Genomic DNA, 20,009 nt, shown 5'->3' with positions numbered 1-20,009 from the left:
TGCTGAGTTGGGAAATATTTCTGCCTTTACCAGAGCCAATACTCCTTGTGTTAGCTGTTTCACATGAAGTTAAGTGTTAACACTGGGGATAGCTATAAAATATTTTAATGTAATCTGATAAGCAGGTAGTGCAATATGTTGATGCTGCTTTGTATTTTTGTAGGTACTGGTAATTGCTATTGCAAATAACTTGTCAACCATTAAAAAACACTAAAGAAACTCTTGTTATTCCAGAATTTGCAATCTATTTACAAAGGCTTTTTCTTTCTTTTTTTTTTTTTTTTTTTTTTTTCTCCATGTACAGGTAGTGGCCCAATTGTGGATCCAGACGTTTATGGTATATATTTGATTTTCTTTTTCTTTTCTTTTAATGGTAGAAATGAAGAAACTCAAACTACTAAAAGATTGAATGTCAGGCTCAGTTAAACTGAAATGGCACTCATTACAATAGAATTCTAAAAGGTACTTAGTGTTGTTCATTCTTCTCCTGCTTTATATTATTTAAAATGAGTGAGAGAAACATGGAGTTTTACTTGTCCTGCTGCTTTTGATTCACATTAGGAAAAGCATAAATCCACTGTGATGAATGGTTGCACTTGGTCCTGTAGACTGACAGCTGTCTGATGTAGCTCATAGGCATGAGATTTGGAGAGGTATTTTGCAGAGGAAAGGAAGTTCATCATTTCTCGTTATATAACTTAATTTATTTTTCAGGAATGTTTCCATACTTGTTTAGCCTCCAAAAATGTACCCCTAAATCCCACTTAAAAATGAAATTGGCACAAGTAAGTTTTCCTGTAGGCAATTTACTTTTCTCTGCCCTCTCATTTGTACCTTCCTTAATCTCTCTTGCTTAAGCACAGCACCAGCTCAGTGATATCTGAGTGAGTGCCAGAAGATTCGATGACATGGTTGTTCACATTAGTTTTTTTAGTTAGGCAAAATGTTTTAGACTGTGCCTAGTGAATGTCACCACATGTTGGAATAGAAGCTACAAACAGAAAAACAACCAGCTAGTTTCACGTAACGGTTCTGGTGATCATGAAAGTCCATCCTAACATACACAAACAACCTTTAGCTTCCAGAGGGAGATTCATCCTATTTGGAGTACTTTTATTTGGATGAAATGGCCCATAAGTCAAGTTTCTTTAAGCTGATTTAAATGTTATTGCTTTGATTCCATTCCATGTGATTAAACTTTAGCAAATGTGCAATTGAAGCATCATTTTGGCTTTAAGTGCTCAGAAATACTGAATATTTCCCCTACTTCTCTTTGCAAAGTATTATTGTTTTTTTGGAGGGGTGCATATGGTGGTGGTGGTTGGCAGAGTTTCTGACTTTAATTCTATTACATAAGCTACATACATGAGGATTGTGATTCTGAGTTTTTTGACTGGGTCCTAGTGCATGTGTCTGTCTCTCACCATATGAGCAGTGTGCTTCAAATGACTTTGGTAGACTCTGATGAAATGTGTGCTCTGAGTTGTGCAAGTGAATCTGAGCCAGCAAGATCTTGTTCTGATGAAAGCAGTATTCCTTTTTATTTCTGGCTTTTCTCTCTGCTTTTTGAAATAGCTGTCTTTGATCTTTGCTTCAGTGACTCAGTGCTTGCTGTGAGAAACACTTTGCAGTCTAGAGTGTTTCCCTAATTATTCCAAATTCACAAGCCCAGTTGATGAGATTAATATATAAGGCAGGCTGGAACGATGAGAAACTCCTTCATTTCTGTGGAGAACCAGGGCCTGCGTGGTGGACAGGGACCCGCTGGGATTGGCTCCCCCTGGAGACAGATTCTTTTCCATGACTCCAGTTCAGATGGCTTGATCCCTGTGCTGCTGTTTACTCACAGCTTGGATGGTGCTAAAAGGAAAGCTTATGGCCCACTCCCTCCCTGGCTGTCCCTCAGGACCTGAACTTATGTGCCCTGCACTCCCCATGAGATGGTTTCCAAAGGCTTCCCATTAAGTGTTTTAAAAATATTGTGGGAATCAGATCCAGGAAGGCAGCAGCAACCTGTGCCATGCTGGAGTTATTGTCTTGGGACCATGGCTAGTGTGGGCCTCCTGCAAAAGGTGAAACGGAGAGCTATTGTGGTGCTGCATGGGGAGAGGTAGTGGGAGGCAGTGTTTCCAACCTGGGGCTGAGCAGGAAACACCTAGCCAGCTTCTTCAGCTGCTACCTCATAGGCATGTCTCCATGACATACTGCTTTTAACATGGTTATTTAAGAGTCAGTGTGCCCTGAAGCACTCAGCCCAAAGCGGGCTTTGCAGGATGACTCTCTGGTGCTTACTGCACAGATCTTGTCTGTGTCCCAGCTGCTTTGCACTTTGCTTGTAGAATAGCGGCAGGATGCTGCCAGCTCAAGATGTGGCCCTAGCTCAGTTGGCGTGGTTACAGGTGATGCATAAGGTGATGCATAAGGTGCACTAGGCACCAGGGAATCTGACCCCAGAGAGTGTGAGTCGAGAGGCGTGACCCTGTCTCTATCAGAATGCAGTGTGTCCATAGCAGGATTTCATAATAAAGGGAACAAGAATTTTTTTAGTCAGAATTGCCTGGTTTTGGCTGGATGGCTGTTGTTTGTGTTTTCCTTGCCTGGCTCACCCATTTCAGTAGGCCTTGAAAATCTGGCAATAATTCACATGTAATGCTTCATACTTAGACAGTGGGAAATGCCAATGCAGCACCAGTGTACTAAAATGGCCTACATTTTCTCTTACCCATTTTAACATAAAACTGCAGAGGATTCACAGGCCAGACTTTAAATGCTTTGAATAGTTCTCGTTAGTCCTTCAGAATATGCTTCCCAGTAGCTTAGGACAAATTTGAGCATGAACAGAACGGCAGAATTTACCTTCCATGATTTACAGGTAAGATTAAGAGAGAAAAAAAAAACCCACAACAAAAAACAAACAAACAAACAAAAAAACCAACCAACCAACCAAACAAAAAACCCACAACCCAACTCTCTTGAAAATTTGTGTTATAGAGACATGGAGCAGCTAAGTCTCATAAGATGAGATGCTTGTTACAAACAGGATTCTGCTCTGGTGAACAGCCTGTGCACTGCCTACAGATGGATAAAACAGAAGTCTCCTCTTTTGCTGTGTCAAAACCTGTAGTAAGAGGCTGGTCAGTGTAGCTCATTGTCTAAGAGGCTGGGCTGCTTGTGCAGGTGAGCCATTTGGATAGGGTTTATGCTGCTCAGAGTTAAGAATACTGTTTATTTGCCTTTCATTAGTACTTTGACCTCACCACCAAGGAAAGATATAGACATAGATACAGTGCTGAGTTGGAGAGTTCAGATGGTAAAGGACCAGGAAATTAAATTTTGTTTCCCATGAAAGCCCTGTAGACTTAATATGTATTTTGGCTTGAAAAAATCCTGTCCTTCGGCATGTGTGGTGTAGAGCCAGAGCAGACTACGTGAGCTGATTAGACAACCTGACTGTACTGACTATTGCACTGGTGGCAGAGGTAGCTGTGTGGGTTCACATCCAAAAAAATCTGCAGACTGCTGAGTGCTTTGCAGACAGAAAATGTGTTTGTGCATGCATGAAGATCAAAAACCTGGTGCAGCTTGTTGCTAGCAGTGCCAACTGAGCTCTCCAAAATGGCCTGGGGAACTAAAGAAGACAAATTCTACCAAGCGCAGCCCTCCCTTCCTCCCCATGTTAAGTAGCAAAGGTTAGTGCCTCTGCAGTCAGAGAAAGCTGTGCTTCTGCACTTTGCATTTTTCATATTCATGGCTATGATTTAATCTGTAGGCTCATGGAACTGTTTTTAATCAGAATGTGCAAAGAAATACACAATTAATTGCTAATTTAAATTACAATGCTGGAGGTGCATTAGTAATAGATGCAGTTATTGCCCTTGTTTCTTTCATCTGCACACACTAAAGTCATAAAATCGAAACATTATGTATATCTCCAGATGTAATCTTAAAATATATTCTGTTTTGTATTTTAATATATGTATCTCTAAGTTAATATGAATAGCATTTAATTATTTTATATCACTGGAATAAATTTGACAGAAAATCATGGACTGTAAATATCTTTGTTTCATTTTTAAATAATTATAAATAATTGACACCTGTTCACTCTTTTGATGGAATAGGTTCAGATGCACCCCTGTAGATCTGTCAGTGGGAATACTTTGATAAGTCAAATTTCTTCGTACTGACTCAGGCATATAATTCTTTAAAGGTTTATCTGTATGACGGTTTGTCATGCTAGACTGTAACCCTTGTTCATCCAATAGTATTTTAAAGTTATTTTTTAAACTAAGAAAAACTGCTATTTCACATTCAATAGTTATAAGTGAGCTAAAAAGCCATCTACTGAGTTCACCTCAGCTAAACAAAAGTCCCCAAGCTAATTTCTAAGACAGTCCTATATTTGGCTGAATACAAGGCTGGAGAAGTTCAATGTAAAGGGCAGTCTTTCATTTTTAATGGGAAGTCGGAAACACATAAAAATAGCTTTATGGATGGAGTTAACTCTAGGTTTTCCAATAGAGAGATGATGGCATAGATTGCTTCTTTGTAAAGCTGCAGTGGGAGCAAGCTTCTGTTTTCAAGTCTGTCAGTCACAACACATTAGTTTAAAATTGTCTGTGACAAGGATCTCCCCCAGAGTGTACCAGATGCAAAAGCAAGTCTGTATTGAGAGGTTCTATTGAATTTATTGCAGAGCTGAAGTAATAAAGACAACTCCTTTCCCTCTGAAGTTAAGAAATAATCAAAGCAACCTTTCCCCCCTCCTTTCTTAAGAGTACGAAACCACGCCTAATGATCTTGGAGACACCACGAACAACAGTAATCAGATCACTTCTCCGGATGTTTCCAACAAAGAGAATGAAGATAGCATCACTGTAAGTATATACATTGTTTCCTGATCCCTAATCTTGGCAGACTTGCTGACTGTGTAACCAATGAAATTGTGGAGATCGGGACCCTGAACTACTTGAAACCAGAGCTATTACCGCATGATGACCCAAACTCAGAAAAAAGAAAATGTTTGAACAGTGCCCCTCACTCTGACCCTCACCCCCAGTTTTGAAAGTGTGAATTACTTCCCAAGTTAAATTGCTGTTCAGTTTGTTTCATGCTGGTCTGTACAACTAAGTGTAATTTTTAGGCCAGAACTCTGCTTCTAATTTAAGCCAAAGAGAGCAACTCTTTATTTACAAAACAAAGACATCCAGTGTGATTTTAAAATTGTTTGAATACCAGTCCTGAAATCAGCTTCTCCTCACAGAGAGGTGAGGTGCAATGAGCTTTCAGACTCTTAACTTCATCTTTAAAATGTGATTATTATTATTATTATTATTATTATTTTCCATAAGACCACTTGTATTTGACTTCATCACATGTAGCTGTGTTGGTGGTTCTTCTCTCCTGTATCCTTGCATCCCATGCTGTCCTACTGAGCTGCTGGAGAACAGTAGCTGGTGAGAAGTTAGCATGGCTGCCCCCAGCACCAGTCACCCTGCGCAGTAGGAGACAGGGAAAGCTTGTGCACTGTGGCTCAGCAAGCCAGCTGTGATGTGGGGAAAGGCAGGAAAGGAGGTACTGCTGGCTGGTGTTGTCTCAAGACAGCAGGACAGTAGATGCTTTGTGGTGATAGGCTGTGCTGAAATACTTGGTGGATCTTAGGCACTCTTATCTCCTCTGATAATAGAACCACTGAATGGCTGAGATTAGAGGGGACTTCTGGAAATTGTCTGGTTTCCTCACCCCAGGGCTCAGACTGGGGGTGACAACAGCAGTTGCAGGTCTCTGTTTTTATTATCTCCAGGAATAGAGGCTCCACAGCCAACCTGGGTGATCTGTGGCAGTGTTCAACCACTCTCATTGTAAATCATAGAATCGTAGAATGGTTTGGGTTTGAAGCAACCTTTATGACTGCCTAGTTCCAACCCCATTTGTATAGGCAGGGACACCTCTGTCTAGACCATGTTGCTCAAGGCCCCAAACAGCCTGGCCTTGAATGGTTTTGAGGGGAGGGAGCATCCACAGCCTCAGTGGGCAACCTGTTCCAGTGTCTCACCACCCTCACAGTAACTAATTTCTTCTTAATATCTAGTCTAACTCTACTCTTCTCCAGTTTAAAACCATTTCTCTTAATCCTGCCAATACCTGCTTCTATAAAAAGTCCCTCCCCAGCTCTTTTGTAGGCCTCCCTCAGGCACTGGAAGGCCACTATAAGGTCTCCTTGGAGCTTTCTGTTTTCCAGGCTGAACAGCTGCATGTCTCTCAGCCTGTCCTCGTAGGGGAGGTGCTCCAGCCCTCTGACCATTTTTGTTCTTCCTCCTCCTCCAGCAGCTTCTTGTCCTTTTTATGTTGGGGCTTCAGAACTGGATGCAGCTGTTTTCTGACATGTTTTGCTTACTTGCTTTCCCATAACATGTCACTTTGTGTCCCTTCCCCATTGTGAACATGTAGGATGTTGAAAAAGTGTTTCTCAGAGGTTCACTGAATCTCAAGTCTCCTTAGGGTGGAAGAAAGCTCAACAAGTAGCAGTTTTCTGTCCTCTTTTATCTGAGTGCAAATGTCTCCTGCTTGAAATGAATCTCTCTATGCAGCCAGGTTAATAAGGATGAATGACTTTGAAGATAGTTCATGAAAGCAACACAAATAGATCTGTTTGTGTCCTCTTTTTACAGGTGTATGTTGTGGTGGGAATTGCAGCACTGGTATGCACTGGCTTAGTAATAATGCTCATTATTCTGAAGTTTGGAAGACACTCTAAGTTTGGGATGAAAGGTAAGCAGTGTTGCTTTTTATGTCTTCCGTAATAGCTGGGGATTGATAAGGTTACACATTAGCTTTCTGCACCAAGAACAGTTGAAATAACCAAATGAATGGCCATCACAACTTGTGTTTCATTCATTCATTGGGTAAGTATATGCAGAAACAAATGCAGGTGGAAATACAGGATTTTAGATCAAGCTGTTCTACTCTTTTTTAATGACAAATAAGATTTCTTTCCATTCTACTGAATAGCCCTGTGCAACACTTCCTGGAGTAAAATATTGTACGAAGGAAGAATATAGGAAATTAAATTTATTTTGATATGACTTAGATTACAAGTATTTGATGAGAATCTATGCTGTACATAAAAGCATGCGGCAAATGTTGCATTAAGGTAATAGATGCAAAGAAAAACAATGGCAAAAGTAGAAGGTACATTTGCAGTGCCTCCTGTTTTACAGGACTGTCTGACGGATACATTTTTGTGAACTTCTGTGTATATCTTGGCAAGTGGCAGCTGGAGAGGATAGCAAGTGGTCATGTCCCTCTGCGAGGGAGACATCTCAGCTCTTCCACTCACTCATTTTTTTAATTTTACAGCTTGATGGAGGGATGTGTAATGTTTGCACATGGGTACAAACTTTGGTGACTCTGGCTTATCCTTCTCAGTACTCTTTTCAGAGATACCTACTGTATATTTGGTGTTTCTATATTCTGCTTAGAAAAGAGTTCCTGGAGCACATGAGATTTGAGCAGAGCAGAATTTTAGATGGTCCAGGGATGGTAACCTTTTCCTTCACCTCCTTTTGTTGTGGTCTTTGGGTAACATTAAAAGAGAGTAGTAGTTGTAAATGATCTTGTAAAACAACATTAAGCCTGCAGCTCATGATCTTGGACAGATACTATAAAAAACTTCCAACAACTGAACAAATTTGAAGTGTAAATTTTATCTGTGTACAGAGCTTTCTGAATTGCAAATAGAAGGCAAGTTAGTGGAAGTTGAATGAGAGCAGTGACTGGCAGTGTCTAATATTATCTCTTTAAAGCCAAGTGTTTATTACATTTTCCAAAATTTGCACACGTATTTCAACACATTGCAGAAATTAGGAAGAAAACTTTACCCTGAGGGAGAATGTATAGAATGTATCATTTTGTCTTTTTGATTACCTTTTTGGGAGTGCTTAATATGGCAGTTATGTTTTGGTATCTTCAAGTAGACCTTTTTGCACAAAAATAACCATCTTACGTAATCAGTAAGTTTGACTTTGGTGGATCCATTTTTGCAATTTGATTAGGTATTTCATATTTTAGGAAGGGTACATTTTCTGCATGGCCATATGAAATTACAAAGACACAGCAACCTCATGCATAGAGTTTATTTTATTCTCTAAACATAACCAATGGTGGTTACCAAGAGCAGTGATACAAGTTCACAGTTCACTTGTATTCCTTCAGAAACTAATCAGTCATAGTATGTGCGGCAATTGTGAAATGTCACTGTGAGCTACAAATAGCTGTTAAATGTTTCATTAGAAAAGAATGACCTTCAATCGTCTGTGATGTGAATCTCAAATTCCTCCAGAGTTTGCATTCACACCTGAACTTCCAAGTATGGCTCCATCCATGACACTGCATACCACATACACTCTCTTAATCAATATAATCAATATTATTGAGTATATTAAGGCAATACTTAATGGCCTGAGATCATAACATCAGATATTGATATGTCAGACCAGAGTAATAATATTGCCTGCTTTGAAAAGGCTGCTGGATAAATATATTTTGAGGTATCTGAGCATGAGTAAAATAATGCAAAGGTGAAGAGAATATTTTTGCATCAAGTATTGATCAGTATAATGTCAAGTTTTGAGGGGGAAAAAAAAAAAAGATTAGATCTGTGAACTCCTTGAGTCATATACCTTCAAATTCATTGACAAAAGAATTATTTCCAACTTAGAGTGGTTATTGTCTGAACTACAATGCAGAAGGTCTGTGCTGAGCAGCTACAGAGTGCCATAGAGCCAACATGCCTCCCTTTGCCTTCTTCCTGTTAGTGTAGCTGAGCAGAAATAATCTAGTTTATGTGATAAGGAGCCCCAAGTCTCTGGAGGATTCCACTCCATTGGCTGTGCTGGTAAACCAAGATGAATGGAAGAGCTGTGTAAAAATAACCTCTCTTTGGCTTTTCTCTTCATGTTGTATATCTAAGATGAGAGGACAGCTTGGACTATGTTCATCTGTTGTATGTGTTTCTTCTGGATTCTAGCTGGAGTTGGGTTGCACCATATGAGGCAGTTTTTCTAATACTTGTGTTGCTTCTTTTCGCTCATCTTCTAGAGCCTGGGGAAACAGCAGGTTCTGATGATTGATTTTAGGGACTGTATTAGTTTAGGGCTGGTCATGCAAGAGCAGATTTAAAATATGATTGGTATGAAAAAATATACTGTTCTGTGAATGGTGGGCTAGACTTCCAGATAGCACTGAAAAATACATCAGGGTAACTGGTGAAACCTAGATATCTATTTTTTTTCCCTCTGCTTGTGTACATTTTAAGCACTTTTTGGTATAGAGTCTGTTGAAAACAGCTTTGTATGAAAAGCTCTTTTTGGTTGCTCCAGTTCAGAGATGAGGCTTCTAGGATTTGCAAGATGTTGCAGCATAAATTTTGAATGCTTCAGTTAATTTCTTAAATGTATTCATTAGGATTTGTGGGTTACTCTTATGAAAAACCTTGGCTGCTGGAGGTTGTAAAAGTTCTTACAATGGGAATTTGCTGAAGTCTGCCAGGGTGTCTCTATATTTTTTGTGTATGTCTGACTCCATCTAACCACATAAGAAACTGAAAAATTGAAAAAAACAAGTGAAAAGGGCAGGAGAAGGTTTGTGATCTCCCTGATAGAATCAGTGGAAGAATAATTCTGGTCCTGTTCTATTCTACATCTCCTGTTGAAGAAATGGTTGTAAATAAACAGCTAGTTGCAAAGCAACCAACTTTATGTTTTGCAAATGTTAATACAGCATGGATGTAAGCACAGAGGAAACTGATGTAAAGTAGATCAGTTGATAAAGTTTGAAACAGCATAATTAAAAGGATGAAAATGTTTTTACTGATATGAACCATAGTAAATTTTAGCACAGGGTGTCTCTGTTCCTGCAAGAGCACAGTATACATAGCTCTTCTTCTACTTGCAAGATGCACTGGAAGTGGATGGTTGTGGACCGTAACATTACTGAAACTGCTTTATTGTTGTAATAGACTGAGTTTCTGTACTTTTTACCAAAGCTAGAAAGGAGGAAGAATTCAACCCTCACTAAAGCTGCCCCTTCTCTCATAAGAAAGTAACAAATAGAATCTGACAGAAGTAGAGGGAAACGTGTGTACTTAATCCCACTGGGGCTAGAGGTTTTTTGAATGTTTGTATGAAGCTTTTGTCCATGTTTTGAGCCTTATGCAGTAGTGCAAAGGAAGGGAACAGAGTCTGAAATTCCCATCACACTTACTTAGCCTGTGCTAGCTGTCTTCTTATGTCTGTGGCTTGAAGGTCACACTTTGAATGATGTTTTTTCTTCCTTGATCTCTCTCTGAACTGCCTACTGTGTCCTAAACGGGATTGCTGTCTGTGAATGATTTGCCATTTTTGTGATCTTTACAGGCTGTACAGCTCAGGGTACAGAAATTTGGCTGTCTTTGACCAGATATCAAGTGGGTTGATTTAAAGAATAAAGCAATATTCCTTTAGGGACAAAGAACCCTGAAATAGTACCATTCCTTCAATACCTTGCTAGCTGTTTACTATGACTTCTTTGTGGATAGCTTGGAGTATCAGATGGAATGCCACACTATTTCGCCAAGCTGACTAAACAGTGTTGGGAATAAACACAGATTTTTTCCAAACAAGGTCAAAACTGAATTTTACTCTACTTTTAGTTTTATCTCTAGCGTGATTTCTGTGTCTTTTGTTCTAGCCCACAGAATTCCTTGAAAATTTCTTTCTTAAAAATGTTATTCCAATTCCAAGACAATCTCATTCATAATGATGGATTTCTTTTTCTTCTTCTTTGTATCATTTACTGTATTTTGTAAGGCTTTGCCTTGTAAAATTTCACTATATTTTGAGCACTGGTACAAAGACAGTGTAGGAGAAGGCAGACTGAAACTCATCTTCAGATGGAGCACATTTCTCAACTGTCTTATAGTATTTCAGTTTAGGTAAGAAACTTAGAATAACAGTATGTAACCTCCTTACTGAATAACATTGTTTTTGTGCACTGTGATAACAACTTCTGACAGACTGTCTCAATAATACTTTCAAGTCTTGAATCCTTATTTACCCAAGTAATTATATTTATGTGACTTTAGGTATAACACTGTCCAGGTTAGAGTGGAATAGTTTTTTGTTCATTCTTAATGAGATATTTTTTTGAGGCTTTTGCATATGCTTTTGGATGCAACTTTTCTCTCCTATTTTTCTCTCTTATATGTCATTAGGCATACAAAAAGTGATCATTATTTTCTCTGCTTTTCTTTTTTCTTTTTTCTTCTTCTTTTTAAATTTCACTCCATGTTTCTATGTCAAAGCTGATGACTGCAAGAGATTTCAAAACAAACCATATCTAATTCAGACTAGAATGCAAACAGTCCCATCATAGAATGCATCAGTCCCAGCAGGTGGCTTAAGTACAGGTATGGGAAAAGGAAGAGATATTTAATTAATGAATTTCTGCATGTGTTACTTAAGCAGTTGGTTGCTTAAGGACTGAGAGAAGAATACAAGCAGAACAGAAGCCCCTTTATGCCTTTTAATTCTAAACCAAATGCAAAATAAAAGCTTTGTATCTTCAGCAGAGACCTGCAGTATGGCAGACATGATCAAGTTGTTTATATGACTGTAATAACAAAGTTATCTTTGAGAGATAACTTGGAGGAGATATGCTCAAAATGTAAGATCAGTTTGTAGTTTGGGAACATACTTAGTGCTTGACCTTCATCAAGTCACTGAAATACTGAACTTTTTGACTTTCAATATGTATCTACAGAAGTAATTCTGTATTGTGTAATACCCACCCAAAAGCTGTTTCAGCGGTTGTCAGTCTTTTAATGTCTTCAGAACATTTAATTATATAGTCAACAAACAGAATATAAAGGAGAGATTATCTCATGAGCGAGTGTAGTATGATAAGATGTAGAAAAAATGAATGTGTTCAAATACACAGAAATTAGTATGTAGACCAGTAAAGTCAATGATGATATCGCTTATCTGATGTTACCCTGTTCGCAGGGGACAGAGGGGAGGGAGTCCTGCTGCGTCACAACCTGTGCCCTTCGCTAACGCCTGTTACAACAATCTGAAGATAACATAAGAAGCTACTTTTTGTTTTTTGACATTGGCATTCCAATCCATGTAGTCGTGGGCAAATCACACAAATCGTCTGTCTCCATTACGCAATGGAGACAATAGTATTTATGTATCACATAGACGTTTGGAAGACGGATTTGGTGACGCTTATAAGTACCTTACAAAAAGCAAATTACCTTACAAGACACAAATTACTGTGAGGACTTCAAAGACTGAGAGTTCTTATGAACTGATCCATGAAAGTCATTCTAGATAAAGGATTTTACAAAGATCTTAAAACATTTAAGCCACCGCTTTCCTCTATTCTGGTAAAGAAAAGAGGAGCCTCTTAAAACATTTCTTTGGGGCCATGTTACCTTATCAGAACATACTGTTGGGCATTTCTAGCTTTCCACTGTTTATTAATATAAAATTTGGTCTCCGGATCTCAAATTTCCATTTCTGTCTGCTATTAGTATCCCCAAATCTCATCTTAACATGCAGGATATAAAAGAGAAACATAGCTCCAGTTCTGAAGCAGCAGCAAGCCAGTGGGTGACATGCCAAATAAATAAATAAATAAAGACTTACAAAGTCAAGGGGAATTTTTATTAGTAAATGGACCGTTTAACTATGATTTCATTTCACTGCAGTATTCAAAGCTAGTTGTATTAATTGTTGTACAAAATGAGTTATCTGCTTGTCGACAGCTCTTCATGAATTTGCTACGCAGATGAATATTGTTAACACTAAAATAATCAGAGGTCTGTCTGTTTGTAATGAAAGTATATGTAAAGAAGGAGTAAACAAGTGCTTGTTATATTCCCCCTTCTCTCTCTCAAGCAGAAGCAGATAAATAGGAGGTGGGGTGAAGAACTGTACATGGATGTAGTATGAGTGAAGCGAACAGGTTAGAAAACAGATGGAAAGAGAATAATCACAGTTTCCAGGGCTCTACCTTGATACTGATTGAGGCTTACAGCAATATCACAGCTCCTAAAACAAGTCTTGATCAAGGTAGTAGCAAAAGAGAAGAGTTATACCTAAAAGTGTTAAATTGCAGAGAGCTGGCCTACATTCAGCCTACATCCATGCTGCATCAAAACTCCTTCCTTTACAGAACCTAGAGTTCCTCTTTCAGTTTCTTAAGTGCTATGCTTGAACACTTACATGCTTTTATATGGACTTTTGTCCATACACAGATCATGCTGTTTTGAGAATGCACTGTTTGTGAGAGCGAATAGTGATCTAGCCCTAGAAGAATTTTAGAAAGAAAGGAGGCTACATGTAGGAAAAGAATATGAAGATGATTGCAGTGGGGAGTAGGTGAGAATGTGGGTAATAATAATTGTAACTAGAGTGAGAGCAACTACAAAAATAGTTTGAAGGAAGTATTTGGATATAGTGAAGGAAGAGGAAGAAAAAGAAAGGACAAAGAATAGCAGAGCCAGCTTTTTTTAAAAAATTTAATTTTATTTTATTTTATTTTATTTATTTTTTATTTGAAGTGGCCCTGGTTTTCCAACACTTTAAGTACTATTTACTACAATATCATGGAGATTACCATTTGACAAATACTGAGACTAGATGATGCTAGGAAATAAGATGCTAAAAAACAACAGTAAAAAAAACAGAGGTGGGAATGTGAATAGTAGATGAATAGAAGGCACTCCTTCTATTTACATAGAAATTATATCCTTTGTATCTCTATCTCCAGCTAGCAAACTAGTTAATTTGGAAGGGGCTACTGGCAGAAGTACAGTTAGCAGTTCTTCTGTTGCTCCGGCAGTCTGGACTGCCTCATATTGACGCTCAGCACAGCTGGCACTGGCAGTCACTCTGAGTAGAGCCTGGTCCAACACCTCCATGCTCAAAGCAGAGTGAGCTACAGCAGGGTTCTCTGGGCTGTGTACAGCCAGGATTGGAAATCTTCAAGTATGGAGACTCCACAGTGTCTCTGATCAAGCTGCACCAGTATTGAATTACCCTTACAGTACAAAATATATTCTTTTCCTTATGTTTAAAGTAGAATGTATACTACTTACAGTAAAGTGGCATCTTTTTCATGAGAATTATGTGGTTCAGGTATGTGAATATCAGCTGAGTAACACCACTGGGAATTACAAGTATATGTTGCTTAGGACTTTGCTACACTTTTTTTACAAAACCCGGGAGATTTTATGTGAGTTTCCGCATGTTTGCATTCCTCAGCTTTCAAAGGTTGGATTCCTGCTATGGTCAAATTGCATCAATTTTTGTTTCAGACTCTTAAGTTAGAACTCTTTTTTTTTTTTTTTTTCCCTTTGAAGTTTGGAATCCCTGAGCTTGTCCTGAATAGTAGATAATGTTCTAATTACCTGGTTCATAATGTTGTATTTTTTAATTCCTGTTGACACTAGCTGCTTATGAATTCTGTTAGCAGATGCTGAGTGCAGTTGGAGTGCCTTTTTTGTTTCAGTCCTGTAAAAGCTTTTGGTATTGAGTTTCACACCACAGGGAAAGATTCACCATGAGCTCAGAGACTGTTTTGCACAGCACACTGTGCTCTAGGTCTCTGCTGCTGCTATTGTTCTGCTTCCTGCAGTGGAGCTGTGTCCTTTAAAGTAGCATGGATGAAATTACAAAAAAAAAAACAGTACTCTTCCAGGTAAATGTGTGTCTAGAAGAGCCACACAAGCAAAAACTACTCAGAGTATGCATACTATTTTTCAAGTTTTTTTATAATTATTTGGACTTTCCCCAAACTGGGCTAACTACTTGTTCTTTCTTGTCTGATCTTGCAAGAACACACAAGAGTAACTTTTTATGAATTTTCTTCCTTAATGCACCTGATAGTGCCTTTGGTTTGTATATTCTCATAGCACTGTACTCTTAGAGCATGAGTATTTGGAAAAAGCATTAAAAACAGGTTTTTCCTTTTTTGCAAGATTCATAACACTTCTTTTCTCAGAATGATCAAGAAATGCTGTAAAAATGTTGTAGCAATGCTGTTGCTGCTTAGGAAGAAATTGAGAAGCATAAAGAGAAAAATATAGACAAAAGGTAGCCAAGCTACTTGATTATCTAGCAAAAAGAAAACTTTATTTTTGTTTCAGTTCTGGGCAAAAGTTCAAATAAGATTGTTTTATTTGAATGAATGGGTCCTTTTTGTATTTCTTTTTCACACAGAAGTGCCCACCCACCAACATAAACCCATATACGTTTATCATTTCCAAGAATATCTTCAGGCTAGGAGCAGGTTTGTGTTTTCGTTCTTGACACAGCCTCAGCACTGCAACCTGTGAATTCCCCAAGATGTTTTCTTTATGGGTAGTTGAACACACATTCTCCAAATGACTCATAGCTGTTCGCAGTTCTCTTACAGAAGATATGGTACCTCTCCTGTGCTTCCTCGCTTGTGTGACGTAAGTATGTCTCCCTGTTTCACATGGGCGCTGTTTTAACCTTTTACTTTTATTTATTTCTAAGACTGTGGCTATACTCAGACAGCAGCATGGATTATGTTCCACTTTAAGGATCAGAAAAATACATAATGCCTTTTCTCTCCATAAATGAGTGAAAAAAAACAAGTAGAAAAGTAATTCCCTGTTTTTACATAGACTTCTAGGCTGTTGCAAAAGGTGTAAATACAAGTCAGAATTGCCTCTTTAAACAGAAGTGTCTCATAGAATTGTGGAATTGTAGAGGCTGGAAGGGGACTTCTGGAGATCAGCTAGTCCGACCCCCTGCTAAAGCAGGTTCCCTGCAGTAGGTTGCACAAGAAAACATCCAGGCAAGTGTAGAGTACTTTGAGGATTCTCCACAGCCTCTCTGGGATGCCTGTTCCAGTGCTCTGTCACCTCACAGTAAAAAAGTTTTTTGTCATGTTCATGAGGAATGTCCTGCATTCCAGTTTATGTCCATTACCTCTTGGCCTGTCACTGAGCACCCCCAACTATCTAGCCCTATCCACTTGACACCCACCCTTTATATATTTATAAACACTGGTATGATCCCCCTTTAGTCTTCTCCAGGCTGAACATCCCCCTCATCTTCTTTGTGGTCCTCCACTGGACTCTCACCAGCAGTTTCCTGACTTTATTGAACTGGGGATCCCAGAACTTGATGTAGTACTCCAGATGTGACCCCACTGTGGCAGGGCAGAGGAGGGGGATTACCTACCTTGCCTTGTTGGCCACACTTTTAATGCACCTCAGGATATCACTGGCTTTCTTGACCACAAGGGGACACTCCTGGCTCCTGGCCAACCTGTTGTCCACCAGGACACTCAGGTCCTTCTTAGCAGAGTTTCTTTCCAGCAAGTCAACACCTAACCTGTATTGGTGCATATGGTTATTCTCCTCTGCACTTGCTCTTGTTGAACGTCATAAGGTTCCTCTGTGCCCACTCCTCCAGTCTTTCCAGGTCTCACTGAATGGCCTTCTTGTGTATCAGCCACTCCTCCCAGCTTTGCATCATCAGCAAAGGGTGTGCTCTATACCTTCATCCAACTCACTGATGAAGATGTTGAAAAAGACTGCAGCTGGGAACACTGATGTCTGCAGGCCTCCAACTAGGCTCTGTGCTGCTGATCACAGTCCTCTGAGCTCTGCCAGTAAGGCAGTTGTCAGTCCACCTCACTATCTGCTCATATATTCCACACTTCCTAAGCTTACCTACAAGGATGTTATGGGAGACAGCACCAAAATCCTTGTTGGAATCAATGTTCATTTCATCCATTGCTCATCTATCCAGCCACTTGGGGCACTGTAGAAGGCTGCCTGATTGGTTAAGCATGATTTCTCATTGGCAAATTTGTGTTGACTAACCCCAATAATCTTTTCTTTTACTTGCTTGGAGATAACTTCCAGGATAAATTATTCTTTTATATTTGTTTATATTCTTTTATATTTTATACATATAAGTTATTCTTGTTATTCTTTTGGACTCCCAGGACTTTATGGTCTTCCTTGATTTTTCCCATGTTTGGGCATGCAGTGTCATTCTTGCCTGCAAGAAAAATCAACAGTGAATACAATGAACAGTAGACTGTCCTCCAGACAAACTCTGGCAAAGTCTTGGCAATGTCCTAGATCTTGGTATGTGAGAGGCAGCATATCCCTTGAAACTCCCTGTCAAGTTGGCAGAGGGGACTTCATTGCCTTTTAACAGGGATTCATTCACTACAACCACTCATCCTTTCTATGTATGATATCCACTGTGGGCTGGCAGTACAGTTTCTTCTTGTGGATCTTGATCATGAATGTCACAGGTATCTATAGCTGTTAAAGGTTTTTTATTTGTTATTGTCACGGGTTACTTAGATTTACCTATGCCCGTGACAGGGGAAGCCACCCCATGCCCCCCCCCCCCTCCCCCCCCGGGGCCCGGAAAGGAGGGGGAAAAGGGCAATGGGATAAAAACAGTGGCAATCTAAGGAGGAAAAACTTATTTTACTAAATATGATAACGAAATACAAGTAAACACAATATAATATAATTGAGGCTAACAAATCGAACAAACAGAGAGAGAGAGAGTCCCCGAAAACCGAGAGGCCTACTGTGAACTCTAGGCGACACGGCTGGAACACTTCCCACTCTCCGAGAAGTTCGAGAGAAGAAGGAGGGCACTCCAGCCTGGGAACGAGATTATATAGCTTCCTGGTCCTGTGACTTATTATTACCCCTGTTGTTCTCTGGGATATGTAGTCTTCTTCTGTGGACTGCACATTCAATAGAAGTATCCATACTTTACATGATGTTATGATGTGGAATACTGATAGCAAAATTACAAAATTGCAAAATCATGACAATAATAAAGCTGGAGAGTGGAGACTGGAGGTGGGGACTGCTTTTGCAGGTCACCAGGGACTAAGGTGCCTCCTTCCCAGTGTTGCACACTACTGGAATGTGACTATTATATAACCTATCACTCTCTCAGTGCCTCTAACACTAGGCATTTGTTCTTCTATTTGTCCTTTGCCCTGCACTGTCCTTTTGAAGACTGTTCAATTTGCTAGTGTCAGAAACTGGGAAGAACTGACAGTACCTGAGTGGAAATGAGAAATGAGATCTAACAAGATCAGCTTTACTTCTCAGAGATTTTTTATTTTTTATTTTTCATTTTTAAAAAGGTTGATAAGGAGGAGATGGGAATCTTACCATTTTGTTTTATTTGATTTTAGAAGCTTCCTAAAGAAGTGGGTACATGTGTATGTGTGGAGGGGGGCGGGGTGGGAAGGATTGCTGGGAATGGTGTCTTTTATCATAAAGTGAAATGGACAAAAGTAGCAGTTCAAGAACTATTACTAGTTCCAGATTCTAGATGTGTTTCATTCTTAGTTTTAAAGGTGAATGCCACAGTTACTTAGCTTCCTAGTATAACTGAACACCCTGTATACACTTAGCTGAATTTTGAGTGGAATAGCGCAAACATCTAAGAAATATTATTTTTACAGAGTTCTTCTGATGCTTCTGACAAGTTGTAGAGTATTTCACTTACTCCTGGCAGTTTGGCCAGCTAGTCTGACTGTGGTCCTTTTGCTTCTGCCAGCCTCTCTTTTTCTTTTCTTCTCTGAATGTTAGCTGTGCCTGAAAAGTTAGAACCGGGATTTTTCCCTCAGATTCATTTTGTGTTTTAAACACATCACCCTCACTGAGTAACAGGAAAGATGGGTCTCAGCATCTTTTGTGCAGGGAAGCTTTTGCCACTGGAGGAGTTTCTCTATCATCAGTCTGGTGAGGAACGCTGATGCCATTAAAGTTGTCTCCAGCCCCATCATGGAGACCACATGACATTTTCAAGCTGAAGTTTTAACTTGGGTTCTGGGCAGAAGAAATGGTAAGCAGTGAAAGCACAGAAATTCTCTTTTAAAATCAGTGAGTTCCAAAAGCCTTTCATTTTACCTGGGAGCATCCAGAAAAATGAGTTGGTGGCCACAGATGAAACCAATGATGCCCAAAGTCTTCCAAGAACAGTCTGTGGCCTAGTCTCTGCATGTTTGTGCATTTTCAAGAATTGCACTGCTATGATTTTCATTAGTAGGCAGCAGCAAGAATGCACCTCACAGAAATACTTGTTTCAGATTTGATACCTGAACCAGAATTTCTTAGCTTCCTTAAATTGATTTGGAAAGGAACTCTGTAATGTACCCCCTGCATTCTCTGCTCTGTTATCTGTCCTTTTCCCATGACTTAAAGCAGCTTGTCCTCAGCTGGCTCTGATGTAGTTGTTCTTTTGTTGAATGTCTCCCACACTGTAGCTATTCAAGAGTCAAACTGAAACAGGCAGCCAGCTTCTGTGTTTGCGGGTATACCAGTAGAGATTTCTGATCAGTGTCATTCTCTTAGGGTATTCCTGTGAGCTTTCAGAGCCCTCACTCATCTTGCAGATGAGTAGATATTCTGCACTGCTATTTTTCCCTCTGTGCTTCTGAGTGCTGGCTTACTGGCTAGGCAGGTAGAGTAACTCCTTTTGATGTCTGAATGTTGTGCTTTGCAGCTGCTCTTGCACTGGAGTCTGCCTGCATGCTCCAGGCAAACTCCTGCCATCAGAAGTATTCATACAACCTGCCAGTGATATGGTAAATCCCAGGCAAATGGCACAGAGGGTCTGAGTCTGAGTGATACAGCTTTTAAGCACAAAGACATTGCCTCTGGCACATGAAGGCTTTGGGCTGCAAAGTTACTATGGATAAATGTGACTGTGCACTTGCTTTGTGCTTCTGTGATCCCTTAGGCAGACACTTCTGGTTCCTGTCAGAGGCAGGGAAAGAGCTATTTGGATGGGTTGACATGGCTGTTCTGGCATTCTTGTGCTTATCACTCACAGACAGGTGGGCAAGGACAGAATTATATTCTTTCTCTCTGTTCCTTAAGTGTTTTATTGCTCTTATGAAGAAGAGTATAAAATAAGTGTGCCTGGTTTTATTTT

The 20,009-nt window shown here is 39.6% G+C and overlaps 1 protein-coding gene across 7 annotated transcripts in view; it reads left to right on the top strand.

Annotated features, from left to right (window-relative positions):
- NTRK2 (neurotrophic receptor tyrosine kinase 2) overlaps positions 1–20,009 on the top strand; it is a 203,262-nt gene that overhangs the window by 53,260 nt on the left and 129,993 nt on the right. For all 7 annotated transcript variants that reach the window (XM_015849248.3, XM_085530321.1, XM_085530318.1 and 4 more), the window contains exons 9-11: positions 305–337; positions 4,777–4,877; positions 6,672–6,771. In XM_015849248.3, coding sequence (XP_015704734.2) covers positions 305–337; positions 4,777–4,877; positions 6,672–6,771 — 234 coding nt within the window. The remainder of the gene's footprint in view (positions 1–304; positions 338–4,776; positions 4,878–6,671; positions 6,772–20,009) is intronic.

This window comes from Coturnix japonica, chromosome Z (assembly GCF_054131305.1).
Source record: "Coturnix japonica strain WE chromosome Z, WE-NBRP24, whole genome shotgun sequence".
Lineage (NCBI taxonomy): Eukaryota > Metazoa > Chordata > Aves > Galliformes > Phasianidae > Coturnix > Coturnix japonica.
Note: the sequence above shows the minus strand (reverse complement) of the source record. Positions and strands in the feature narration are given on the sequence as shown.